This window comes from Oncorhynchus mykiss, chromosome 11, assembly GCF_013265735.2.
Source record: "Oncorhynchus mykiss isolate Arlee chromosome 11, USDA_OmykA_1.1, whole genome shotgun sequence".
Taxonomy (NCBI): domain Eukaryota; kingdom Metazoa; phylum Chordata; class Actinopteri; order Salmoniformes; family Salmonidae; genus Oncorhynchus; species Oncorhynchus mykiss.
In genome coordinates, this window is record NC_048575.1 from 58,619,355 (window position 1) to 58,642,786 (window position 23,432).

General features: G+C 43.3%; 1 protein-coding gene across 3 annotated transcripts; it reads left to right on the plus strand.

Annotated features, from left to right (window-relative positions):
* Positions 1 to 492: 492 nt before the first annotated feature.
* On the plus strand, positions 493 to 22,550 carry kntc1 (kinetochore associated 1). Of its 3 annotated transcripts, none has more exons than XM_036935916.1 (62): positions 493 to 692; positions 1,079 to 1,223; positions 1,628 to 1,748; positions 1,842 to 1,957; positions 2,097 to 2,175; positions 2,275 to 2,352; positions 2,451 to 2,485; positions 2,591 to 2,701; positions 2,924 to 3,017; positions 3,176 to 3,228; positions 3,349 to 3,461; positions 3,588 to 3,642; positions 3,806 to 3,904; positions 4,199 to 4,242; positions 4,370 to 4,432; positions 4,531 to 4,606; positions 4,696 to 4,821; positions 5,192 to 5,358; positions 7,487 to 7,598; positions 7,725 to 7,868; positions 7,988 to 8,044; positions 8,202 to 8,273; positions 8,449 to 8,568; positions 8,697 to 8,840; positions 9,034 to 9,129; positions 9,250 to 9,353; positions 9,462 to 9,564; positions 9,645 to 9,779; positions 9,895 to 10,014; positions 10,239 to 10,311; positions 10,504 to 10,571; positions 10,688 to 10,989; positions 11,212 to 11,384; positions 11,589 to 11,689; positions 11,850 to 11,994; positions 12,137 to 12,193; positions 12,283 to 12,446; positions 13,009 to 13,113; positions 13,269 to 13,397; positions 13,505 to 13,621; positions 13,817 to 13,926; positions 14,079 to 14,295; positions 14,407 to 14,496; positions 14,630 to 14,795; positions 14,927 to 14,985; positions 15,172 to 15,388; positions 15,487 to 15,560; positions 15,773 to 15,986; positions 16,178 to 16,290; positions 16,427 to 16,482; positions 16,575 to 16,653; positions 19,114 to 19,238; positions 19,331 to 19,466; positions 19,591 to 19,686; positions 19,836 to 19,892; positions 20,026 to 20,080; positions 20,171 to 20,234; positions 20,424 to 20,553; positions 20,815 to 20,904; positions 21,083 to 21,237; positions 21,392 to 21,491; positions 21,748 to 22,550. In XM_036935916.1, the coding sequence occupies exons 2-62, from the start codon at positions 1,098 to 1,100 to the stop codon at positions 21,775 to 21,777; spliced, it is 6,630 nt and encodes a 2,209-aa protein (XP_036791811.1). In that variant the 5' UTR covers positions 493 to 692; positions 1,079 to 1,097; the 3' UTR covers positions 21,778 to 22,550. The 3 variants fall into 3 exon arrangements, with proteins under 3 accessions (XP_036791811.1, XP_036791810.1, XP_036791812.1); XM_036935915.1 differs by lacking the exon at positions 493 to 692 and adding an exon at positions 721 to 815; XM_036935917.1 differs by lacking the exon at positions 493 to 692 and adding an exon at positions 721 to 815 and having other exon boundaries at positions 15,776 to 15,986.
* The last annotated feature ends 882 nt before the right edge of the window (positions 22,551 to 23,432 follow it).

Sequence of the window (23,432 nt, forward strand, 5' to 3'; positions counted from 1 at the left end):
GAGCGCAGAATAACTAATGATTTTTAGAACTCGCAACACCTTTTGAATATGACCGGCGTAAGTAAAGTCGGGGAAAAAATGTTATAAAATTGTTGCCAGCTGCACAATTACAGTCACCAATGCTCAATATAACATGAAAACAGCCTAACCAGCTCTACTAGGGCAGGTAAATTGGTCGGAGTGAGGTGTTCTCTAATGTGTGTCTGGTAGTAGCTATCCAGTTAGTTTGGGTGCTTGATTGTGATGGTGAGGACGGAACGCTCGGATCAACCATACTTCTCTGCCAGAGTGCCCAGTGTGAGCTTGGAACACTACGAATTTACAAACGGACAATTTGACACTCTGAATTTACGAACGCACAGAGCGCACTCTGGCATTCCAGTGTGAATTTAGGAACGCACACCTAATAGACAATATTTGGTTACAAGTGAGAACCCGGATGACCAATCACTGATTGCGCACGCCTACTAAAGATAGTTGGAAATGAACAAGATGGCTATTTGAATCAGCTTCCTCTTGGTTTGAGAACGACTTCCATTCCGCCAACTCAATCTGGGGAGTGCAAATAAATATACAAAGAACACCATATCAGTTCACTATTATTTTATAATAGCCTTTTATTATTTGAATTGAATGATTCAAATGAACTTTATCAGTTTGAGTTCAAGTATGCGCCTGTAACTACACAGGAAGTAAGTACAGTTGTGTTTCTCTCGTTATGGTCTTTGTTTTAAACCGCCAAATTCTGAACCCGCATAGTAGGGTGGTGTTGTGCTTAGTTTACTAGTAAACCGTTGTCAGGGTACCTGTAACCGGTGAGTTTGTTACCTCGATATAGTCCAAATTGTTTTATAACATGTCTATCTATACCTGTATGTAGTACATTTTGTATATACATATGTTTTACCTAGCTAATGTTAACTACGGTACTCCGTAGTTAACTGACATGACAGCAAAGAGTGGTGACAGCTCTGCAGTACTAGCATACCACGTAAATAGGTATATGCTAAGTAACTAACTATCTAGCTAGCTTCCTAGTTATAACTGACCTGTTAGTGTCCCGTTTTTTTTTATATAGGTAGGTGGACGGAAAAACAATGTGGAACGACGTTGAACTTCTAATCAATGAGGATACCAACACAGGTCGCCTTTGCAATGTTCGAGAGGAGAATAGTGGTCTGTACCAAGTGGATACTTTGGTCAAAATTGCCTCAACTGAAAAGGTAAGACCAAAAGTAGTCGATAAACTCAACTCCGCGATTTACGTTGGAGCTCAGACGTCACACAGAAACTACCGTGCGCGATATTTTGTAGGGTGCTGAAATCAATAGTTTTTTTTATTAAAAACTTAATTTTACATGTTGCCAGTCCACCTCCACCCACAGTAGTCGTCGCTCAACTCCATCGTATGTAGGGAGTTGAGTTTAATTGTCTAGACGAAAAGTTAACGACTCTAACCACATGATTGATTACCTATACAGTTATGAATCACCTTCTACGTGAACACAGTATACAGTGCCGGTGTTGTACCGGGGATTCTTCCATCGCCACAACACAGGTGTTAATTAAATTCATGAATGCTCTTGACTCTTCAGTACAAGTTGTTCACATGATTGTTTTCCTGCAGGTGTTGTCAGATCCTCAGCTTTACTCCTCCAGCAGTTCAAACTGCAGCATTGTTGTTGCTGATTCAACTGTTATCCTGTTCGACCTCAGCTATCAGACTATGTTGCTGCATCTTGACTTTGGTTAGTATCTCTTTTGTGTTCTGTGTGTAGATGTCTAATCAAATGATGTTTCATTATGGTGAATGATGATAATTAAAAGCATGTTTATTTCAGACTCTGATGTGGATACTGTGGATGATTGTCTGGACGGACATTTTCTGGTGGTTTGCCAGAGAAACGGAAACCTCCATCTTATCTATGTGCCTCAAAAGAGCACTCTTCTCACCATAGTAAGAGATGGGGCTGATCTCATATGCCCCATGATATTTCAGCGATTAAATGTGTCAGTGTCATACGTGTGCCAAAAGTGCTTGCATGCTGAGTGCAATATATTTTTTTGTATACATTTTTTTTTTTTTACTCTTCTAGGCTTTGCTGAAGAATGTCCCCTCTGGAAAAGAGAAAACATATCGACGTCTTATCCTACAGGAGGATAAGACATCTTTCGGTGAGTTGTTCATAGTTTGCCATTTCTTTGGAATAAAATTATACAGTATCATGTATCAGTGTGTTGAGGTGAAAGGTTAAACCGTATCTTTGTTGCCAGGGATGTACCACCTGTTCCTTCTTACTCAAGATGGATTTTTTCACATCACAAACCTTGCCCTGGAGAAGATTCAAATAGGTATTTCATTTTAATTAGGTTTTCAGAGTTTTCTTTTACTTGAGACCTGTTATATTTAACTTTCAATTATTTTAAACCATATTCTCTCATCTCTGTAGCTATTGAGAAAATGGACATTGGGGCTTTGCAAGAGGTTTGGCTTTAACTATGTTGGAGATGGTAAAATAAAGATTTAAAACCATATGAAGTCAGAATAATCAAATAATTAACCCCTAACCATCACATTGTTTCTCTCCAGCTCCAGTCTCTAATTAAGACAGACTTCTGTTCCACCAAGGAGATCCATGGAGGGGGATGTAACACAGCAGTGATGTGCAACCTTGGCAATGAAATCCACCTCATGATTGGGGTATGGTTGTGCGCAAGTAACTGCACTGCTTTGTTACAAAATATTTGTATGTAAAATGCAAAGATAAATCCTTGAAAACATAATGCGAGAACTGCTGCCGATAATAGGAAGTTAGACTTTTATTCATCAAGTAGACTATTCATACAGTATTTATTCAATTGTAACATTTTAACTTTATAGCTTCTCGCATAACTGATGTGGTTATGCGTTCTTTTTGCGTAGGCGGACGGGGAAGCTGTTCTAACCCACTGGAGATTGGATCATAGTCAGGGCACGATGTCTCTCTGTCAGTCCCTGGACTCCAGCCTAATACCAGGTAGTTTTAATAACATTTAACTGTCTGGCTTTGGTTAAAGCTACACTACTTTTCCCCCTGAATTGCTTATGTATGTTATCAATAGTTAGGCTATAACATTATTTTGAATTGTTGTGTATTAATGTTGCAGTCAAATTTTGCCCTTATCTGTATTGTAGGGGTGAGAAAGATTCTGGTGGTGGACAATCTCATGTATGTTCTTAGCACAGAGGTGAGTCCAGCTGTATGAATCTCCATCAATCAGTTTATAATTTAATTCTTTATCTGTTTTGGTCATTAGAACATTTTAAAGTTGGACATTAATCTTTCTCTACCTTTCAATTGGTCTTAGAACATTCTGAGTCTTTGGGACCTGCATTTCCTGGTGATGGTGTGCTGCTGGCCTGACCTCTCCATCCATGACTTCCTACTCATCACAGAGTGTGACTCTGCTTCAATAGCCACGTATGTGTTCACTTCAATGCTATACTATTGTTAGACCTATACTATTTCTATTAACATGATGTAATGTTTAATTTTTAAATGCTTGTGCTGTAATGATTTTGAAAACAAAACCTCTCCTCTTCATAGGCAAGAAAGTGCCAGCACAAAAATCATTACATTGACCATGCAAGACAAAAGCCAGGTAACTCCAGTCTGTCTCTATGGTTTCTAGACAGCTACTTGTTAGTAATAGTCCCATCATGTACATACATTAATGCTCCTCTGGTATAAATAGTTGTAAGAATCATCTGAGGTCCTCTCTGACTGTGTTTGTTGATGGCAGCGCCCTGTTTTGTTATCCTTAGATGAGGAGCCTGCAGGTGCGTTCTCTTCCCTCCATGACTGTCCTCTATTCTCTGGAGGTCTCCTCTACAGCCTGCCTGGTACAGACAAGAATAAGCACGGTAAACCATAAACAATTATAATCCACTCTGCATCAGATATCAGGTTCAGAAATGACACCAAATTCAAAATGTGCCTGATTGTAACGCATTGGAATGGAATTTCAGTGTACTTCCTGAATTTAAATGGAATTGACTTTCCCAACCCTGTCATATCACACCATATTACAATACCCACGTAGCGAAGGATAATGGAACAATAAGTCATTGTTATTTTACTTTAGATTATGAAAGTCTGTCAGAGCTTCAGCATCCTACCCAATCTCAGTACATTGTTTTTATCCTTCTGAATTTCAGGACACTATATATTTGCTAGAGGGGATTTATGAGAATTCACAAAAGTAAGTGTTTCTTTGGTTGTTTAATGACACTAGAGTTTCCCTGAGTAAATACTCAGGTGGTGGAGTTTCACAAATAACAGTGAATTGATGTGTAAATGCAATTCTCTTTTTTTTTTCTGACAACTAGCTCTGAGGAGCATATATCCTCTGTCGTCATGAGATGCTTCACAGAGGCTTTGCCTGAGAACAGGTATAGTAGTGTCATCACGCACACTGCATATTTCCATATCCTTGCACTAGTTACATACAAGATGTCAGTATCAGTAAACACACTTTTTTTGTCCCCAGACTCAGCAGACTTCTCTACAAACACAAATTTGAGGAGGCAGAAAAGTTTGCCATAGCATTTGAGCTTGATGTTGAGGTTGGTGTAATTTTTCGGGGGTTGAACATTTATTCTAACTAAAATGAATAATAAATGTACTTGACTGACCTGCCTCCTTGACCACCCAGCTTGTCTATAAGGTGAAGCTGGATTTTGTGCTGGAGCAGCTGGCGTCAGCCTCTGTAGGTGGCAATGGGCAGGACGTATGGTCTGACCTGGTGGAGGAGGCAAAGACCAACCTGATGAAGATCATGGTGAGTTTTATCGGGAGGGGGGGGGGGGGGGTGTATATAACAAAGCAAGATCAGTCAGCCATCTAACTTTCCTTAATATTCTGGAATATAAACATTTAATCTATAAACAAATAGACTTGAAAATGGGGATGGTATAATTCTCAAACTTTGACTGGTGTCAGAGAAGGGTATACGTTTGAATCACAAGTTGGCAAACCTACAGTAGATAGGGCCACAGTGTAATGATGTGCTATTTAGCAGTGTGCAGGCCTTCTTGTTCCATACCAGTGTTCTTAAACAAGCCATCTACATTTTCAAATGTAAAAATTCCTTGAAAGGTTGAGATTAAATAAGTACACTGTGCTCATTGACGAGTGTGTTTGTGTGTCAGGATGAGCAGTATGTGGTGGAGTACTGCCTCAAGGCTCCGTGGCCGACCTTTGACACTGCAGAGAAGATGCTGAACCATGCCGCCTCCCGCTGCCCCTCCTCACAGATCCAGGAGGCTCTGGCTAGACTCGCCACCTTCTGCTGTCTCCACAGCCTGGACAAGTTCAAGTATGTTCAATTTGACTGTAATTCCATGCCTGGCTTGCTAAAGGGTATTGAGTATATGTATTGTAACTGTGTAAATTAGTGCCATGCCTGTACTTGCATTCGGAAAGTATTCAGACACATTGACTTTTTCCACATTTTGTTACATTACAGCCTTATTCTAAAATTGATTAAATAAAAACAATTCCGCATCAATCTACACACAATCGGGGCGGCAGGGTAGCCTAGTGGTTAGAGCGTTGGACTAGTAACCGGAAGGTTGCAAGTTCAAAACCCCCGAGCTGACAAGGTACAAATCTGTCGTTCTGCCCCTGAACAGGCAGTTAACCCACTGTTCCTAGGCCGTCATTGAAAATAAGAATTTGTTCTTAACTGACTTGCCTGGTTAAATAAAGGTACATTTAAAAAAAAAAAACCATAATGACAAAGTGAAAACAGGTTTTTAGAAATTGTACCAAATGTATAAAAAAACAACATACCTTATTTACCTGAAAATATCTGTGCAGTGACACTCCCCATCGAACTTGACAGAGCTTTAGAGGCTCTACAGAGAAGAATGGGAGAAACTCCCCAAATGTGCCAAACATGTAGCGTCATACCCAAGTATTAAGACCCTTTGCTATTGTAACAGTTTAGCTTCCGTCCCTCTCCTCGCCTCTACCTGGGCTCGAACCAGGAACCTTCTTCACACATCAACAACTGCCTCCCACGAAGCATCGTTGCCCATCGCCTCAAAAAAAAACGTGACTCTTGCAGAGCAAGGGAACAACAACTTCAAGGTCTCAGAGCGAAAAAAACAATTTAATCAAATCTACACACAATACCTCACAATGACAAAGTGAAAACTAGTTTTTATACGTTTTGCAAATGTGTTAAAAAAACTGATACCTTATTTACATAAGTATTCAGAACCTTTGCTATGATACTCGAAATTGAGCTCTGATGCATCCTGTTTCCATTGATTGACCTTGAGATGTTTCTACAACTTGATTGGAGTCCACCTGTGGTAAATTCAATTGATTGGACATGATTTGGAAAAGCACACACCTGTCTAAAGAAGGTCCCACAGTTGACAGTGGATGTCAGATCAGTTTGAAGGAATTGTCTTTAGAGCTCTGAGACAGGATTGTGTCGAGCGTCAGATCTGGGGAAGGGTACCAAAATATTTCTGCAGCAAGAACATAGTGGCCTCCATCATTCTTAAATTGAAGAGGTTTGGAACCAACAAGACTCTTCCATGAGCTGGTCGCCCGGCCAAACTGCACAATCGGTTGAAAAGGGACTTGGTCAGGGAGGTGACTAAGAACCCAATGGTCACTCTGACAGAGCTCCAGAGTTCCTCTGTGGAGATGGTTGTCCTTCTGGAAGGTTCTCCCATCTTTACAGCACTCCACCAATCAGGCCTTTTATGGTAGAGTGGCTAGATGGAAGCTGCTCCTCAGTAAAAGGCACATGAAAGCCTGCTTGGAGTTTGCCTAAAGGACTCAGACCATGAGAAACAAGGTTCTCTGGTCTGATGAAGAGGAGTCTAGTCAGGATTGAGGGAAAGATGAACGGAGCAAAGTACAGAGAGATCCTTGATGAAAACCTGTTCCAGAGTGCTCAGGACATCCGACTGGGGCAAAGGTTAATGTTTCAGCAGGAATGTCCTCGAGTGGCCCAGCCAGAGCCCGGACTTGAACCCGATCTAACATCTCTGGAGAGACCTGAAAATATCTGTGCAGCGACACTCCCCATCGAACTTGACAGAGCTTTAGAGGCTCTACAGAGAAGAATGGGAGAAATTCCCCAAATTCAGATGTGCCAAACATGTAGCGTCATACCCAAGAAGACTCGAGGCTGTAATCGCTGCCAAAGGTGCATCAACAAATTACTGAGTAAAGGGTCTGAGTACTTAGTTATGCTAATGTGATATTGCAGTTTATTTTGAATACGTTTTGCAAAATTTTCTGAAAACCTGTTTTTGCTTTGTTATTATGGTGTATTGTGTGTAGATTAAGTAATAAAAAAAAGCAATTTATTCAATTTTAGAATAAGGCTGTAATGAAAAGAGAAAAAAAATGGAAAAGTTGAGGGGTCTGAATACTTTCCTAATACACTGTTTAATTTCCTCCTGGTTGTTTCCCTCCAGTGGAATCTCCTGGATTGAGTTTCTGAACATCACAGACTACGTTGGGGACATGCTGTCCCACTTGAGAGAGGGAGACCTGAAGGGGGCCCAGCACCTTTGGCTTAGACACGAGGTAACACAAATTCACACAATCAACTGTAAGACTATCTAATGGAGTTTCATATTTTTTTCTTGTAATATGTGGATTTTACTGGAAGATAATTGATATTTGTCTGCTGTTTCTGTGGTTGTCCTGTAGGGAGAGATTGCAGTGCAGTTTGATGAGAGAGGTCTTGATGCTCTGCTCAGCTCCTTTCCAGAAGACCTTCCATCCCAGGACCTTTGTCTCTGGCTTAGGAGTGTCATTGTGCCCTTTGTTAGGAGAGTGGTACCTAGAGGACAGGTACAGTGGGCACTCACCATATTATGTCAGGGCAGAAAACAGATCATGATGACATATGTTTTGATCAGTTTGTATTTCCAGTGTTTTGTTGACAAGGCTTTTGAATGATGTGTTCGTAGAAAATCGTTGCGAGGTGGTTGGAGCAGAGGGCCAGGATTCTGGAGTTAACAGAAAAGGTAAAGCCAACACCTTTTCATTGCTAGACTTGAGGAATAATTCTAGTCTCTAGAATTAATTCTAGTGCTCTAGTCAATAACTTGACTGATGTAGGTGATCACACACTTAAACATTTCCACATTTCTTCTGCCCCTTCACACTATTCTGTTCCTATAGGGAGACTGGCCCCAGAATGGACTGAACTTGGCGGAACTTGGGTTGCCGTCGTTATGGATGTGGATACCTTCTGTAAACTGCATTTTATCACCTCTTTCCTTTGGTTACTTTCACTGTCATCCCCCTCACCTCCTATTACCCTATGCGCTCTCAATTCATGCTCACTTTCAAACACTGGATGTCAAAATGTTATATGCTTAGTCATTGATTAGCAGGAAGTAACCTATCTTGTGATTGGTGGTCTCAGGAGGATGACTATGGTTCAGAGGAAGTGGAGCACCTCAAGTCCCTGGTCTCTAACCTCCGCCAGCTGCTGGACCTCTACAACAAGTACAACTGCAGGCTCTCCCTGTCAGTCTTTGAGAAGGTCTGTGTGTGACAGCCATCTGGGGATTGTCTGATTTGGATTCTTATCTTGTCGTTTTAAATCTTGTTGAAATTCTGTATGTTATTGTACATGGTATCTCTCTTTATCTGCACTGTGGGTATGTTTAGGCAAGTATCCGCAGCGTAGCATTCCTCATGCTGGATAAGGTGCCTGCCCCAGAGCTGATCTCTGCCACGGTGGAGGGCAGTGTCAGGCCCTACAGCCTGGAGCACCAGCTGCCCCTGGATGAGCTGCTGCTTCAGTACATCAAGGTGTCTACCTATCTACCAGGAGACACACTTTACTATGCTTTCTACTTGGCTGCAAATTAACTTAGCTGCTCATATTGTAAATGGTTGTCACTCTGCATTGTTGATTGTCACTCTGCATTGTTGATTGTCAGACATAATCTGGTTTGAGTCATTGCGTGTCATTTTTGTCTTATTTTTCTCTCTATCCCACTAGGATCTGCTGGAGCGCTGCAGCTCACAGACCACTACGTTGTTCACAGAGTGGGAGGCCAAAGCTGTGGCTGTGCTTGGCTGCATCACGGACACTGACGTGAGTTTATACACTAATTAACCACTTCCTGCCCTTCAAGGCTTGGCCACCAAATGGGATTGTAGATTTATGTACACGCCTTGATTGACATAGTATTCAACTGTGCTGTACCATGTACAGCTGGTGGTAGACGCTGTGCTGGAGATCATGCAGAAGGCCGTGGTGCCCTGGACTGAGGTAGTGGAGAGGCTGGTCCAACAGCACTTGGAGATGGTGGGACCCAAGTAAGACTTACTGATCTGATCCTCCTCTGGTAACAGAGAGCCCTAACTCTCACTTGTTGCAGGCTTGTGGACTGCTTGGGTTCTAATCTTCCATAACCCATCCCACAGGCAGGAGCTTCTGAAGGAAAGCTACCGTCTGATGGAGATGAGGAAGCTGCTCAGAGGCTACGGGATCCGCAACTTCAACCTCTCCAACAACACTCAAATCATGGTAGGACTTTCAGGGTGTGTACAGTATGTAGATGTGTATATTTATGTAATTTCTGATCCATGCTGATTCTCCCTTTGTAGACACTGGTGAGGTACATCCTCAAGCAGGACCTCCCCACCTCCCTGGAGGACTCTCTGAAGCTGGCTGGGGCCTACAAACTCCCCACCTCCCAGATACACATCTTATACCTCATCCAGCTGATTAGCCAGAGCAAGGTACTGAGCCCAGCCTATAGCTCTTCCCATGGTGGCTGTTGCTTTCTGATGGGGAATCTCTTTTGTTCTGTGTGTTTCATGTGTGTAATGTCTGTGTGTTGCATCGAAATTGCAGAGCGAGCCATGTGTGACACTCCTGAAAAAGCTCGCCCCCGAGGAGGCAGAGTGTGTGATCGAGAGGCTGGCTAACTGGGCACGACTGGAGCTGCAGGACAAAGACCATGTGTCTGAGGAGGTGAGCCTCTTTCAGGAGCAGTAGGGGTGTATTTGCATTCTGCAGATTTAAGACTATTCCAGGTCTATCATACGTTTATATTTGCATTGACATCTTCTTTTAATAGGTTTGATATCATTTAGAAATAGTGTTAAGTAGTGAGGTTCTGTACATGCCATTTCTCAATAGGAGTATACTCTTCATGCAGAGTCACTTGGGTTCTTATTGTGGCCAATTTCTAACAGCACAAGAAGCACCAGATGGTCGTAGCACAAGTGATGGTGGAGGCACTGACGTTCTTACAGCGGATCCAGAAAGGTTGTGGCAGCTTTTAAACTCTATCAATGTAATACTTGAAAAGACTGATTGCTAAACCTCCCAATATTGACATCATCTCTCGAAGAATTGAACATTCAGTGTCTGAGGTCTTGATAAACTGTGAGTGTACCAGAGTTTGTGTGGATGTGCTAAGAAACCTTTACGCGTTAATGTTAATTCTCTCCCGTTTAGGGGATGCCTTTAAAAGTGTGGATTGCGAGAACAATCTGATGATGTTTAAGGCGATTGCTCACCTACAGGTAAGGTTCAATCATGGAATGATTTTGCAGAATGTGAGATGAAGGCCTCACCTGACTCACTGTTTCTGGTCTTTGACCTCCTGTGCTGAAAGGATCCTAATCTACTACATTTACAGGAGGACTTTGACATCTTCCTCACCCCTAACAACTATGAGGACCCCAAGGTGCGAAAGCAGTTCCAGGAGTATCACATCACAGCCTATGAGAACACCCGTGCTCGAGGTCCCTCCAAGAGCAAGGTCACAGCCACCCCCATGGTGGCCAACGACCCTGACGGCAAGACCAAGAACATCTCCACTGAGGCTGGCCTCCGCCGCTTGGCACGGCAGCTCCAGCGTACGGAGCAGGAGCTGTGGGCTGACTTGGCCCTGCGTGCCCTGGGGGTCGGCAAGGTCGACAAGGCCCTCAAGATCCTCAGGTCAGGGGGAAGGGGAACCAAGTTTAGGGGGGTAGTAAAGGAAAGCAATGTCCATGTTCCTCACTTTTTAAAATGTTTAATGAAGGCTTGTCATAATCTGAATATCTCATCCACAACATTGAAGTGTTTGATGGTAGTGTGGGCCTTTGCACTAAATTAACTCTGGGTACCTCCCTAACTGTGTCTCTCACTCCTTTCAAACCCATGACCCTGTCCCCATAGTGAGCTGTATAAGCACCATGGTACCACCAGCACAGGGAAGGTGCTTTTCAGTGCTGCCCAGAAGCTGTGCCAGATGCTGGAGGCAGACGTGCCCATGATCCTCCCTGAAGGCGTGGACCTCCCAGCAGTCATCCACAAGCTGGCCTGCCAGGCCGTCACTGTCTGCCACTCAGGTACTGTACAGCACTAACACCCTGAGCCTGGAGGTTAACCCAAGTCTTTATGGGAACTCACACATTTCATTTTAGAAGGAGCTTATCCTCCAATGGTTTAAGTGTAAGTAGTTCACATAAAGTGACACTGTACGACTTCAGCACCCTAGTAAGTGATACCTCTGACTTGAGTATGTGCTCCCTATTCTTTCTTGTTTCTCTCAGACCTGCTCCTGGACTGTGTGGAGCTGTGTAAGAGCACACGGGCTGCCATGGATGTCTACCACCAGTGTCAGCTGTCAGACAACTATGGCTTCATAGCAAAGGTGAGTGCCAGTACGACACTTCACTTTTCCCCATCAGTCTACCAGATTCCTACCAGAGTCTTCAATGACAACCCTAATCAATAGATTATAATATTAGACATTCACTTAGTCTTTGTTCATGTTAGGTCATCAGGCTTTAATGTCACTGCCATGTGTTCAGGATTTGTCCCTGGCGGCTGAAAGGGACCCTTACTCCCAGTGGAGCTTCCAGGATGTCTTTAAAGAGGACTGCATCATCCTGGACCCCGTGTCTGTCCTGCCAGTCCAGTATGAGATCACCAACTGTCTGCTGCCCTTCTCCTCAGGTACCTAAAATCCTGCAGACTAAGTGTCTCGTATCTGGTATCTTTTTAACATTGTATCACGTGTGATGTTATACTACTTTATAATGCCCAAGCATTGTTATTGATTTGAATTGCATTTAACTCATGTTAATTCATGTTGCAGATAGAAAGCTTTACCCACTGGACTGCTCCTGTCTTTCTCACTGCTCTTTCCAACAAGGTAGCTACTGCAGTTTCCTCCAATTAATAGATGGATATAAATACAGTTTTTATGCACCCTTAGCCTCATGTGTCCTTGTCCATGTGCAGATGCCAACTTCCTGAACCCGCTACTGGTGCCCCTGGCCTCCATGCTTCAGATGCTGCAGGAGTGTAGTCAATTGGAGCTGGCCCTCAGACTTCTGGTCAACTCCTTTGGCAGCTGTCTGCAGCACGTCACCTCCAACATCATGAACATCAAGCTCGGCATTCAGGTATGATGACTACAGTACAGTATCAATGTCAAGATTATCTTTTTCAGGTGTTTTTAAGTGTTTTCTATAGCAGAGGTATACTAATGTACATTTGTTGAGTGAGCAATTTTTTGTAGCGTAAATGACAAACATACAAAATATTACACCTGAAGTATAACAGTAGGATATCAGTGCAAGAGTTGTACCACATTTGAACAAAATAGAAAACAAACAATATAAAAAAATTAAAGGGAAAAACCAGACTCGAAAACAGGAAAAAACCCAGTGTGGTTCATGTACCCCTGTATGCCTCCCCACCTGGTGTTTTCCAGGTGTTTTGTACAGATAGTCTACTTCACTAACACATGAAACTGAGGAAATTGACATCAGTCAGGGGTGTAGTGTAGTGTCTCACCTGGAACCATGAGCAAGCAGTCCCTTGATCAGTCTTTGCATTTCTGTTGATGTTGCTACATATCGCTGTCTAGATTTACACTTGTCTCACTGTAGCTGTGTCTGTTCTCTGGACCACTATTCTATATTGTGAAGGGAAGTATTTACATTTTACGTGTTCCCTTTTCAGCTCTATGGTCCGCAGGCCCTGCAAAAATATAAGGCGTGCTTGAGTGATTTGAGAACAACTACTCTGTCCTCTATCAATGCTGTTGCAGTTGCCCTCCTGCACAAGGTGATGTGAGACTATTGTCCTGGATTTCAGGGGAGGATGTCTGACATTCGTCTCTTCAATAAAATGACATTGTATTCCGGCCATGCTGTATGTGTAATTTACAATAGACCTAACATGATTACTATAACAACTGGTGTTTTTACTCTGTGCAAAAGGTGTTTAACTGGAGAGTGGTGGATTGTGACCTGGCTATTGGACTCTGCACTCTCCTGTCCAAAACCGAGGTGTTTAAGATACTGTGGAAGGTGATCGACAACACTTGGCAAAACTATGATAAGATCTTGGTAAGATCATTATACTTATATACTGTCATTATCTGTTCCATCTTGAATTGTTTGTCATTGTTTTGATTCATGTTGTATGTGACCGTCGATATGTCCATGATTTTCAGGCTGTGGCTATGGTGGGGGCCCATCTCTGTAACTTGTTCACCGAGCAGGAGGAGCGGAAGAAGTTTCTCTCGGTCATCACCGACGCAGAGTGGGGGATCGAGCTGGGCAAATTAGGGGTGTGTTGATCTTCAATGTTTTTTTCCCCCTATCTATTTAACATTTGCAGTCTTTCAGACATGGCTGTTTTTTTGAAGAAATCACGATGTTAAACTTTGTGTTAATACCTGCTAATTAGGTGCATTCTTAACGTAATCTACCCTCCCTGCCTTGCGAAAGGACTCGGTTTAAAAGCCTTGTCTCTCTCTCTCCAGATATCCATCCAGTCTGTGTTTCGTCAGTGTCCGGAGATGAAGAGTAACCTCATCCCTACCCTGGTGAAGAACAAGAACACCACCCCTGAGATTATCCTCCAGTACTGCAGGTGAGCTGTTATAGGAAGTCAACATGCTACTTCAATCTTTAGTTTTTGGGTCTGATACTACTGCATGCTTTGTAGTTGCCTATTGCTGTCATGTGACGTTATGCTGTAATTAATGAGTGTATGTATGTCCTGTGTGTTCCTCCTACCTGCAGCACCTTTGATCTGAACAGAGACGAAGTGATAAACCAGTACATCACCACCCTGCTGCTGGAGGAGGAGGAGGAGGGGGGAGGGGCAGGAGACCCTGGGGCGGGCCAGGGGGAGCAGCCGCTAGGGCATGCAGACGCCCTGGAGAGAGCTCTGCAGATCATCCCTATGCTGCACAGCACCAGAAACCTCACCATCAGCCTCAGTGCTGCCATACTCAAGGTCTGAGCATACACAACTCTCAGCCTAGGTTTAGGGGTTGATGGTAGGATGTAATGATGTGTAGAGGAAATGGAGTGTTTAACTAGCTCTTGTGTTCCCTTTCCTTCTCAGCTAAGTCCATATAACTATGAGAGGATTGAGGGGGTGCTCAGGATCATACAGACAGCTGATGAGCAGATCACCAGCATCTCAATCAGTCAGGTGTGGCATCTTGATTTCTACTGTGTCTTTGTGCTACATACCTCTGCTAAATAAGTGTAATCCTCAATGTCATATTTTCTTTGGCATTACGATCAAGTCTCATCCACACGCAATACATTTCCCTCATCTCCAGGCAATAGGTCTGCTCCAGCACCTGAAGTCCTACAAGCGCATCTCTCCCCCTACAGACCTGGAGAGCAGCCACCTTCTGGAGAATGGCCTGGAACCCTCGGCCCTGGCTAACATCAGACTGCCCTTCCACCTGCTCATGCAGACCACCAGCTACTGGAAGATCCTCTGTGAGTACGATACTCAGTTTAAGCTTACAATGTTCATGTGGTCAATAAGAGTTCATAAATAAATGATTGAGTGGACCTTTTGCATACTCTAGCTCGTATAAGGATTTGACGGATTCTCTTTCTGTGTTTAGCTCCAGAGCTCAGTGAGGAGACCTTTCCTACTCTGCTTCTGATAAGCAAGCTGATGAAGGTACAGTACTCTGCTCCACTGGTGGCTGTGGTTTATACTGTACATTACTGTTATGTTTGTTTTTAGATATGAGTGGTAAGCTTACCAGAATTTGAACTAATATTGGCGATGTATTATTAGTTGTTTCTATTGACTTTAATTTGGTCACCTGTGAATTTGACCCTACTTCTTCCTGCCCTCTGTCAGGTGAGCGTTGACAAGCTGTACATGTCAGCAGTGAACCATGTGTTTGAGAGGAGTATGAAGCCCTTACTCCTCGAGCAACATAAGAGGAGGCAAAAGCACACCTCCAGCAAGGAGACCTTCAAGGTGGCTAAGACCATCATGGGGTACATTCACTGCATCCAGAACCCAGAGTGGGCCGCTGCCACAGCCCATAAAATCGCTCAGGAGTTGCCGCCAGGTCAGACCGTTAGCCAGTCAAACTGCCATGCCGCTGTTCATGGAGGAGCCAGCCTCTGCATCAATGTTCATCCTATTCACTTTTTTTCTCTGCTGTAGGCACTGAGAAGACCCAGTCATTAAAGTTCTGCCTAGCTCTTGGTGACGCATGGCTGAAGGACCCAAAACTTGAGGTTAGACCACATGTTTTGTGTTTAGATTGTGTTGATGCTCTGCGGTCCTCAATGTTGAACTATTATAGATGTAGTTATATCTGTTATGTCTGCGTCAGCTGCTTGAATTCAGGATACCCGGTCTTGTCTTCCCTTTCATGCTTTTTTTTCTTCGTATATCTAGTCCATTGTTGTAGAATAAAAATTCTCTCCCCTCTGTCTTTTCCCCTGAGCAGGAGGCAGCGCGGACCAGGGTGGAGACCTTCCTGTCCAAGCTGAAGCTGCAGTTCCAGCGCTCGGCCACAGAGAACGTCCTGATGTCCAGCCAGTTGAACAGCCCAGAGCACCTAAAGCTGACAGGGCAGCCCGCCCGCCTCATCGTCATCCTTTACGAACACAGCAGTGTAGAGCAACGCTTCAGGGGCTCTGCTGGCCAAACCCACCCTGGTGAGCCCTCCACCATAACCAGACCAACCACATGCAGGCCCACTCTTATTGCCATATGGCTCCATGTACCTGTCTGGAGGGCTAAGTGGAGCTACAGAATCACTGTATTGATGATATGTACTATAGTCCTTTTAGAGCAAAATGGAACCAGATTAAACATTTTTTTAACGTTTATTTTTTTGTATGACTAGACATTCACGCTGTATGCAAAGAAATAGCAGCCATCAATAGTGTGGATTTTCTGAAGATCCGAAGCATGCTGCTGGAGAAATGGATCTGCAAAACCGGCCCAGCTGTAGCCAAGGTAAGTCGAACCTTACACTGTCTCTGATCTGCCACAGGTAGACTGGATGAGCTCTACACTAGGGGGGGAAATAGTCATTTTGCACGACATTTTGGAGTATGTGATACATCCTAACCGAAGGCTCTTTATTTTGAAGGACATCAACAACCAGGATTGTGTCAATGACATTCAGGAGGATTCAGATCTTATGAGGTAGCTCCCTGCATTCATCACTTGACTATCATAGCCTTACAGTTCACTATAGACCATTAACAAGGGATGTCTCCCATGTCCCCCTCTCTCAGGGTGGTGTACCTACTGCAGATCTATTCCATGGATGTGGGAGTCTGTCTGTTGAGCCCTATCCTCTCAGCAGAAACATGGGTGAGTTGGTAGATGGGATAGGTCAGGATTGATCTATAAGTTACTATATTAATCATTACATGTTCCACATTTAGTTTGGAATTGGTGGGCTGGTGGGAAACATTAGGGGGGCTTTACAGAATTGGCTAACACTTAACCCATATTTTTACACCTGTTGTGACATATGTTGCGTTATTTTATGGCTGGTTATGACACTTACATAAGTGTCAACCCACATTTATTCAAATAAGTGTTGTTTTTTTTCCCTGCCAAGAATTTTCCTTTCATGGAAAGTTTGTTTCTTAAATCCTTTTGTTGTAATGAATTCTTTAGTCATGTTTTTTTTTCATCATATTTTAAATAATTTGTAGAAAATACACTATGACAGTGTCACGAAGCATTATGACCATCGTAATCATATAAGCCAGATAGGCCTATCACGTACATGACCTTATATCAGTCATCAGTCAAAAAGAGGGTGTCTTGTCCTGCTCCTGCATTCATCTCAGTCATCAGCAACAGAGCATTGGGGTAGATGCATGTCTGACATCAATGTGTGTGCAATTACAATGACAATTTAACATGGTACATAAAAAAAAATATATATATATATACACACACTGCTCGAAAAAATAAAGGGAACACTAAAATAACACATCCTAGATCTGAATGAATGAAATATTCTTATTAAATACTTTTTTCTTTACATAGTTGAATGTGCTGACAACAAAATCACACAAAAATGATCAATGGAAATCAAATTTATCAACCCATGGAGGTCTGGATTTGGAGTCACACTCAAAATTAAAGTGGAAAACCACACTACAGGCTGATCCAACTTTGATGTAATGTCCTTAAAACAAGTCAAAATGAGGCTCAGTAGTGTGTGTGGCCTCCACGTGCCTGTATGACCTCCCTACAACGCCTGGGCATGCTCCTGATGAGGTGGCTGATGGTCTCCTGACCTGGACCTGGACTAAAGCATCCGCCAACTCCTGGACAGTCTGTGGTGGATGGAGTGAGACATGATGTCCCAGATGTGCTCAATTGGATTCAGGTCTGGGGAACAGGCGGGCGAGTCCATAGCATCAATGCCTTCCTCTTGCAGGAACTGCTGACACACTCCAGCCACATGAGGTCTAGCATTGTCTTGCATTAGGAGGAACCCAGGGCCAACCGCACCAGCATATGGTCTCACAAGCGGTCTGAGGATCTCATCTCGGTACCTAATGGCAGTCAGGCTACCTCTGGCGAGCACATGGAGGGCTGTTCGGCCCCCCAAAGAAATGCCCACACCATGACTGACCCACCGCCAAACCGGTCATGCTGGAGGATGTTGCAGGCAGCAGAACGTTCTCCACGGCGTCTCCAGACTCTGTCACGTCTGTCACGTGCTCAGTGTGAACCTGCTTTCATCTGTGAAGAGCACAGGGCGCCAGTGGCGAATTTGCCAATCTCGGTGTTCTCTGGCAAATGCCAAACGTCCTGCACGGTGTTGGGCTGTAAGCACAACCCCCACCTGTGGACGTCGGGCCCTCATACCACCCTCACGGAGTCTGTTTCTGACCGTTTGAGCAGACACATGCACATTTGTGGCCTGCTGGAGGTCATTTTGCAGGGTTCTGGCAGTGCTCCTCCTGCTCCTCCTTGCACAAAGGCGGAGGTAGCGGTCCTGCTGCTGGGTTGTTGGCCTCCTCCACGTCTCCTGATGTACTGGCCTGTCTCCTGGTAGCGCCTCCATGCTCTGGACACTACGCTGACAGACACAGCAAACGTTGTAGCCACAGCTCGCATTGATGTGCCATCCTGGATGAGCTGCACTACCTGAGCCACTTGTGTGGGTTGTAGACTCCGTCTCATGCTACCACTAGAGTGAAAGCACCGCCAGCATTCAAAAGTGACAAAACATCAGCTAGGAAGCATAGGAACTGAGAAGTGGTCTGTGGTCACCACCTGCAGAACCACACCTTTATTGGGGGTGTCTTGCTAATTGCCTAAAATTTCCACCTGTTGTCTATTCCATTTGCACAAGAGCATGTGAAATTTATTGTCAATCAGTGTTGCTTCCTAAGTGGACAGTTTGATTTCACAGAAGTGTGAGTTCCATTGTGTTGTTTAAGTGTTCCCTTTATTTTTTCGAGCTGTGTGTGTGTGTGTGTGTGTATATATATGTATGTGTATATGTATGTGTGTGTGTATATATATATCTATCTATCTATGGAGCATATATATATATATATATGCTCCATAGATATATATATTATAAATACACTGACACATAGGCTATGATGTAATGGAATGTTTTGCCTTTTGTGGGTTTTGACACTTGTAGGTGTCACAACAGCAATAAATTAACTATGTTACAACAGTGTTATGACCATATAACAGGTTATGACTGTTATAATGCTCGGTGTCGCGTAAAGTGTTACCCAGAAGTGTGTATGTCAAAGTGTTGAATTCCCATTGTTGATATCTTCCTAGCCCCTCAGCAGTTCTGGGCCACGTCTTACTTTCTGCCACCGGAGTCGGGCCCTGCTTTGTCTCATCCACATCGCTGACCCCACCACCCTGGAAACACAGTTACACATCCCCAAGACACAAGTCCAGTAAGCGATCCTCGCTCTGATAAAGGCCAGTAGCCATGACTGATTGTCTGTACCTGACTGCTGCTGTTCTGTTGCTGTTTTTCCTTCTGCAGGTATTACCTGAAGTGCTACATCTACCTGTCTCAGCTGGAGGACCTAAACATCCCTTACACTGTGGAGTCGTTCCTCAACAGTCCCAAAGAGGGCATGGTCAAGGGACTGTGGAAGAATCACAGTCATGAGCCACAGGTAGGCCGACTTGATCAATGTACTGGATGCTTTAGATGATTTCAGTCGGTTTCATTCAATGTGATGCAACCAAGACGAGGTAGTCAGGTTTGTATTGAGCTGAAGTTTCCTCCTGTCTCTGCAGGCTGTGCGTCTGGTGGCAGACCTTAGCCTGGAGTACCAGGTGTTTGACCCTCAGCTGTGGAATGGGTTACTGCAGAAACTACTGGGCTTCAACATGGTGAGAAGAGGCAGTCCACACAGTTTCAAGAACAATACTACTGCTAGAAATATTAGATTCTGCAGTCTGTCATGTCAATGAAGTTATATGGCATTAAGACAGGATATGTTGTGGTGGCACCAAATTTGGTGTTCCCATCTGCTCTTCAGATAAGCGACTTGCAAAAGGTATTGGAGGCACTGGGAGCTGTCCCCTCTCTATGGCAGGTAATTACCACCAGGTTCAACATGTCTCAAGGAGCCCATTGTGTACATTTTAGGGAGAGAAAATTCACAGCCACCACCTACTCTTTTGGCTTGGACAGTTCTTGTTAAAGCTGTATTTGTTTTTTTCATCCAGGTATCCAGTTTTTCCAGGACCTGGAGAAGTATGATCCTGGCCCCATTCGTATCAGGTAAATTAATCTATTAGACCACAACTCAAAAACATGAGGGTGAGGTGGAGAAAGTCAGCAAAATCACTGGTTATGTTCTCTGTCACACAGCGTCTCTTCCTCTGAGCCCCCAACAGCAGGCAACCCTCTACAGGACCTTTGTTCTCCTCCTTAAGTACGTTCTGTTGCTTTATAGAATAGGTTGATAACAATTTCTAGAACTGTCTCATAGGGATCAAGAATGGTGTCATGGCATTACCATGGTAACATTACTACACAATTCCTCAAATCTTTGACAAAGTGCTGATTCATCCTTTATTCTCCATGTCCCACTCATCCCAGCATCTTCCCTGGTCTCTGGCAGGTGCCCGTTCCTGTTGAATCTGGACCTGATAGGCATCGCCAATCGCTTTGCCCAGTTCAGTCTGCCAGGCTTTGCCCTAGGTGCCCTCCTGCTCATCCCCTGTGCCAAGAGGAAGGGACAGCAGATTCAGGTGATGCAGCTGGGTCTGGGGGTTCCATAAGGATAGTGGTGGTAGTGGCACACCACCAGCCTCCTAACATATCTGCCTTTTACCAAATTGTTCTCTGCATCTTTAGATAGAATTACATTCAATTGTTTTGGTTTAACAATAGCCACAAACTGTCCAAGACTCTGAATAAAACTATTAAAGGTATTGGGAGTGTCTATGCAGGAGTCTCTTCCCCTTGTTTGATGTGCTTACTGTGTAGTGTATATAATTGCTCCCTCCCAGGGCCTCCTGTCAGCATGTAACCCCATCACCATCCTGGAGCAATTGGATGAGCATATGAACACTGGGGAGTTGGCAGGGGTTCCCTCACAGGTGAGCTGCAACCACGTTCTCTTATTGCCTTCATTAGTTAACCACTCTTGGCTCTACTGTATTTGTGATTCCATCTGTTCTCCATAATCTTTTACACATTGGATTATTTTGTTTAGTTGTTGAGAAATGTTGTATGGAATTCAGAATGTGTCATTAACTAATTTCTTCTCCACCCCAGATAAGGGACACAGTCTTGATGTTCATTTGCCAAAACAGGCAGTATCAGAAGCTGTGGAAGACCAAGCACTTTAATCTTCTCAAGCAACACATTGTTTCAAGTGGTGACTCCAACCAGGTGAAGAACCTGGTAGATTATTTGATCTCCCACAGCTGGTAAGTCCTCAAAGCAGTAATTTTACAAGCATAATTTTATGTATAATTGAATGAAAATGTTAACATCACACTCCAGGCAGGTATGAGCAGAGAAATGTTTGTTTCTAATATACGTAATTACTTTAATCCTTACCCTTTGACCTCTGGTGTTCAGTGAGGAGGATGCCAACTCCCTGGCCCATGAGTATCTGAAACACAGGGAGCGTAAAGTGAAACTAATACCAGACATGTCCCCTGCATCCAGTGCCCTGAAGGTAACTATAGTCGGCAATCCTATATAACATAAATTGTTACTAATGTGAAATTAAATAAATATATGCCATTTAGCAGACACTTTTATGCAAAGCAACTTAGTCATGTGCGCACACATTTGTTTTGTATGGGAGGCCCCAGAGGGAACCAAACCTAAGATCTAGGCATAGTAAGTGCCGTGCTCTACCAACTGAGCCACACAGGACCACTAATATGTCATTTCACTTTTAATTTGTATTTTTTGGGCTTGTTTTGCAGAGGTTTCTCAGCATCGATATAGATAAGTAAATGGTGTGGATATGAACAGGATGAAGAACACATATGAGACATAAAATGTATTCACAGTATGTTTATTCAAATGTGTGTCTCTTTGGACTAGAAATGCAATGTTTGCACTTACTGTCTCCTTACTCAATCTATTCACATGTAATATTCACTGTATCTATTTTCTATGAACTACACACTAAACATTTGTTTCTGGTGAAATGCTTAATTTTCAAGACAAGGGAAACGTTATAGTGGAATGACTAATGACCTTTTTATTACAACATACAGTTATCAAGCAATATAAAAAGTTGTCTACAGTTATTTTAGTTAAAGCAGCAATTAACATTTACATTTTAGTCATTTAGCAGACGCTCATATCCAGAGAGACTTGCTTTTTACCTTCAATTTCCTGTCCTACACCATACCAGTCTCTGTCTTGCCTACATGTGTGAAAACATTGATTTTCTTCATTCTGTAGTAAAAAATAAAGGAAGTGAAGGCCCAGTGCAGTCAAAATGAGTTTTTCCTGTGTTTTGTATCACATTATTCAACACTTCACTTCACACACACTCAAAGTGTGAAACAATTTGATCAGCCATCACCAGGCTGTAAATTAGTTATTAGATCAATAAGAAAAGTTCAAAACCTCTGCTAGTTATTATTTTTTCTCTCCCCACTCATGCCACTCATAGACAGTCCTAGCAAAATTCTTGTTTGAGATATTTTTGTTACTTGACATGTCTGTATTTGAACATTACAAACCATCTACTTGGTACTATCCAAATAAAGTGTTACCGAAATAATATTTTCAGGCTCTGATTTATATGTTATGATGTTCCTGTCGCATAGGAATTATACAGCATTGCGCTGTGAACCACAGTATGAAATGTATTTTACCATCTCAAATGGAAAACCAAATACCAATGGCATGTTCAGAAGTAAATGGTCCACTGGTATGATCATCATTTAAAGGAAATTCTATTACATTTACATTAGTCATTTAGCATTTACTATCTGATATACAGTTTGAAGTCTAAGTTTATACACCTTAGCCAAGTGGGTCAGAAGTTTACATACACTATGTATGTATTTGGTAGCATTGCCTTTAAATTGTTTAACTTGGGTCAAATGTTTCGGGTAGCCTTCCACAAGCTTCCCACAATAAGTTGATTGAGATTAGGCCCATTCCTCCTGACAGAGCTGGTGTAACTGAGTCAGGTTTGTAGGCCTCCTTGCTCGCACACGCTTTTTCAGTTCTGCCCACACATTTTCTATGGGATAGAGGTCAGTGTTTTGTGATGGCCACTCCAATACCTGGACTTTTGTCCTTAAGCCAGTTTGCCACAACTTTGGAAGTATGCTTGGGATCATTGTCCATTTGGAAGACCCATTTGTGACCAAGCTTTATCTTCCTGACTGATTTCTTGAGATGTTGCTGCAATATATCCACATAATTATCCTTCCTCATGGAGCTATCTATTTTGTGAAGTGCAACAGTCCCTCCTGCAGCAAAGCACCTCCACCGCATGATGCTGCCACCCCCGTGCGTCACGGTTGGGATGGTATTCTTCGGCTTGCAAGCCTCCCCCTTTATCCTCCAAACATAACGATGGTCATTATGGCCAAACAGTTCCATTTTTGTTTCATCAGACCAGAGGACATTTCTCCAAAAAGTA

Bases quoted from the DNA above. Each gene is read 5' to 3' on its own strand.
- kntc1 (XM_036935916.1), top strand. From the start codon at position 1,098: ATGTGGAACGACGTTGAACTTCTAATCAATGAGGATACCAACACAGGT. The intron at 9,354-9,461 runs GTAAGACTTACT...CCCATCCCACAG, and splicing joins TTGGAGATGGTGGGACCCAA to GCAGGAGCTTCTGAAGGAAA. The intron at 10,015-10,238 runs GTGAGCCTCTTT...AATTTCTAACAG, and splicing joins AAGACCATGTGTCTGAGGAG to CACAAGAAGCACCAGATGGT.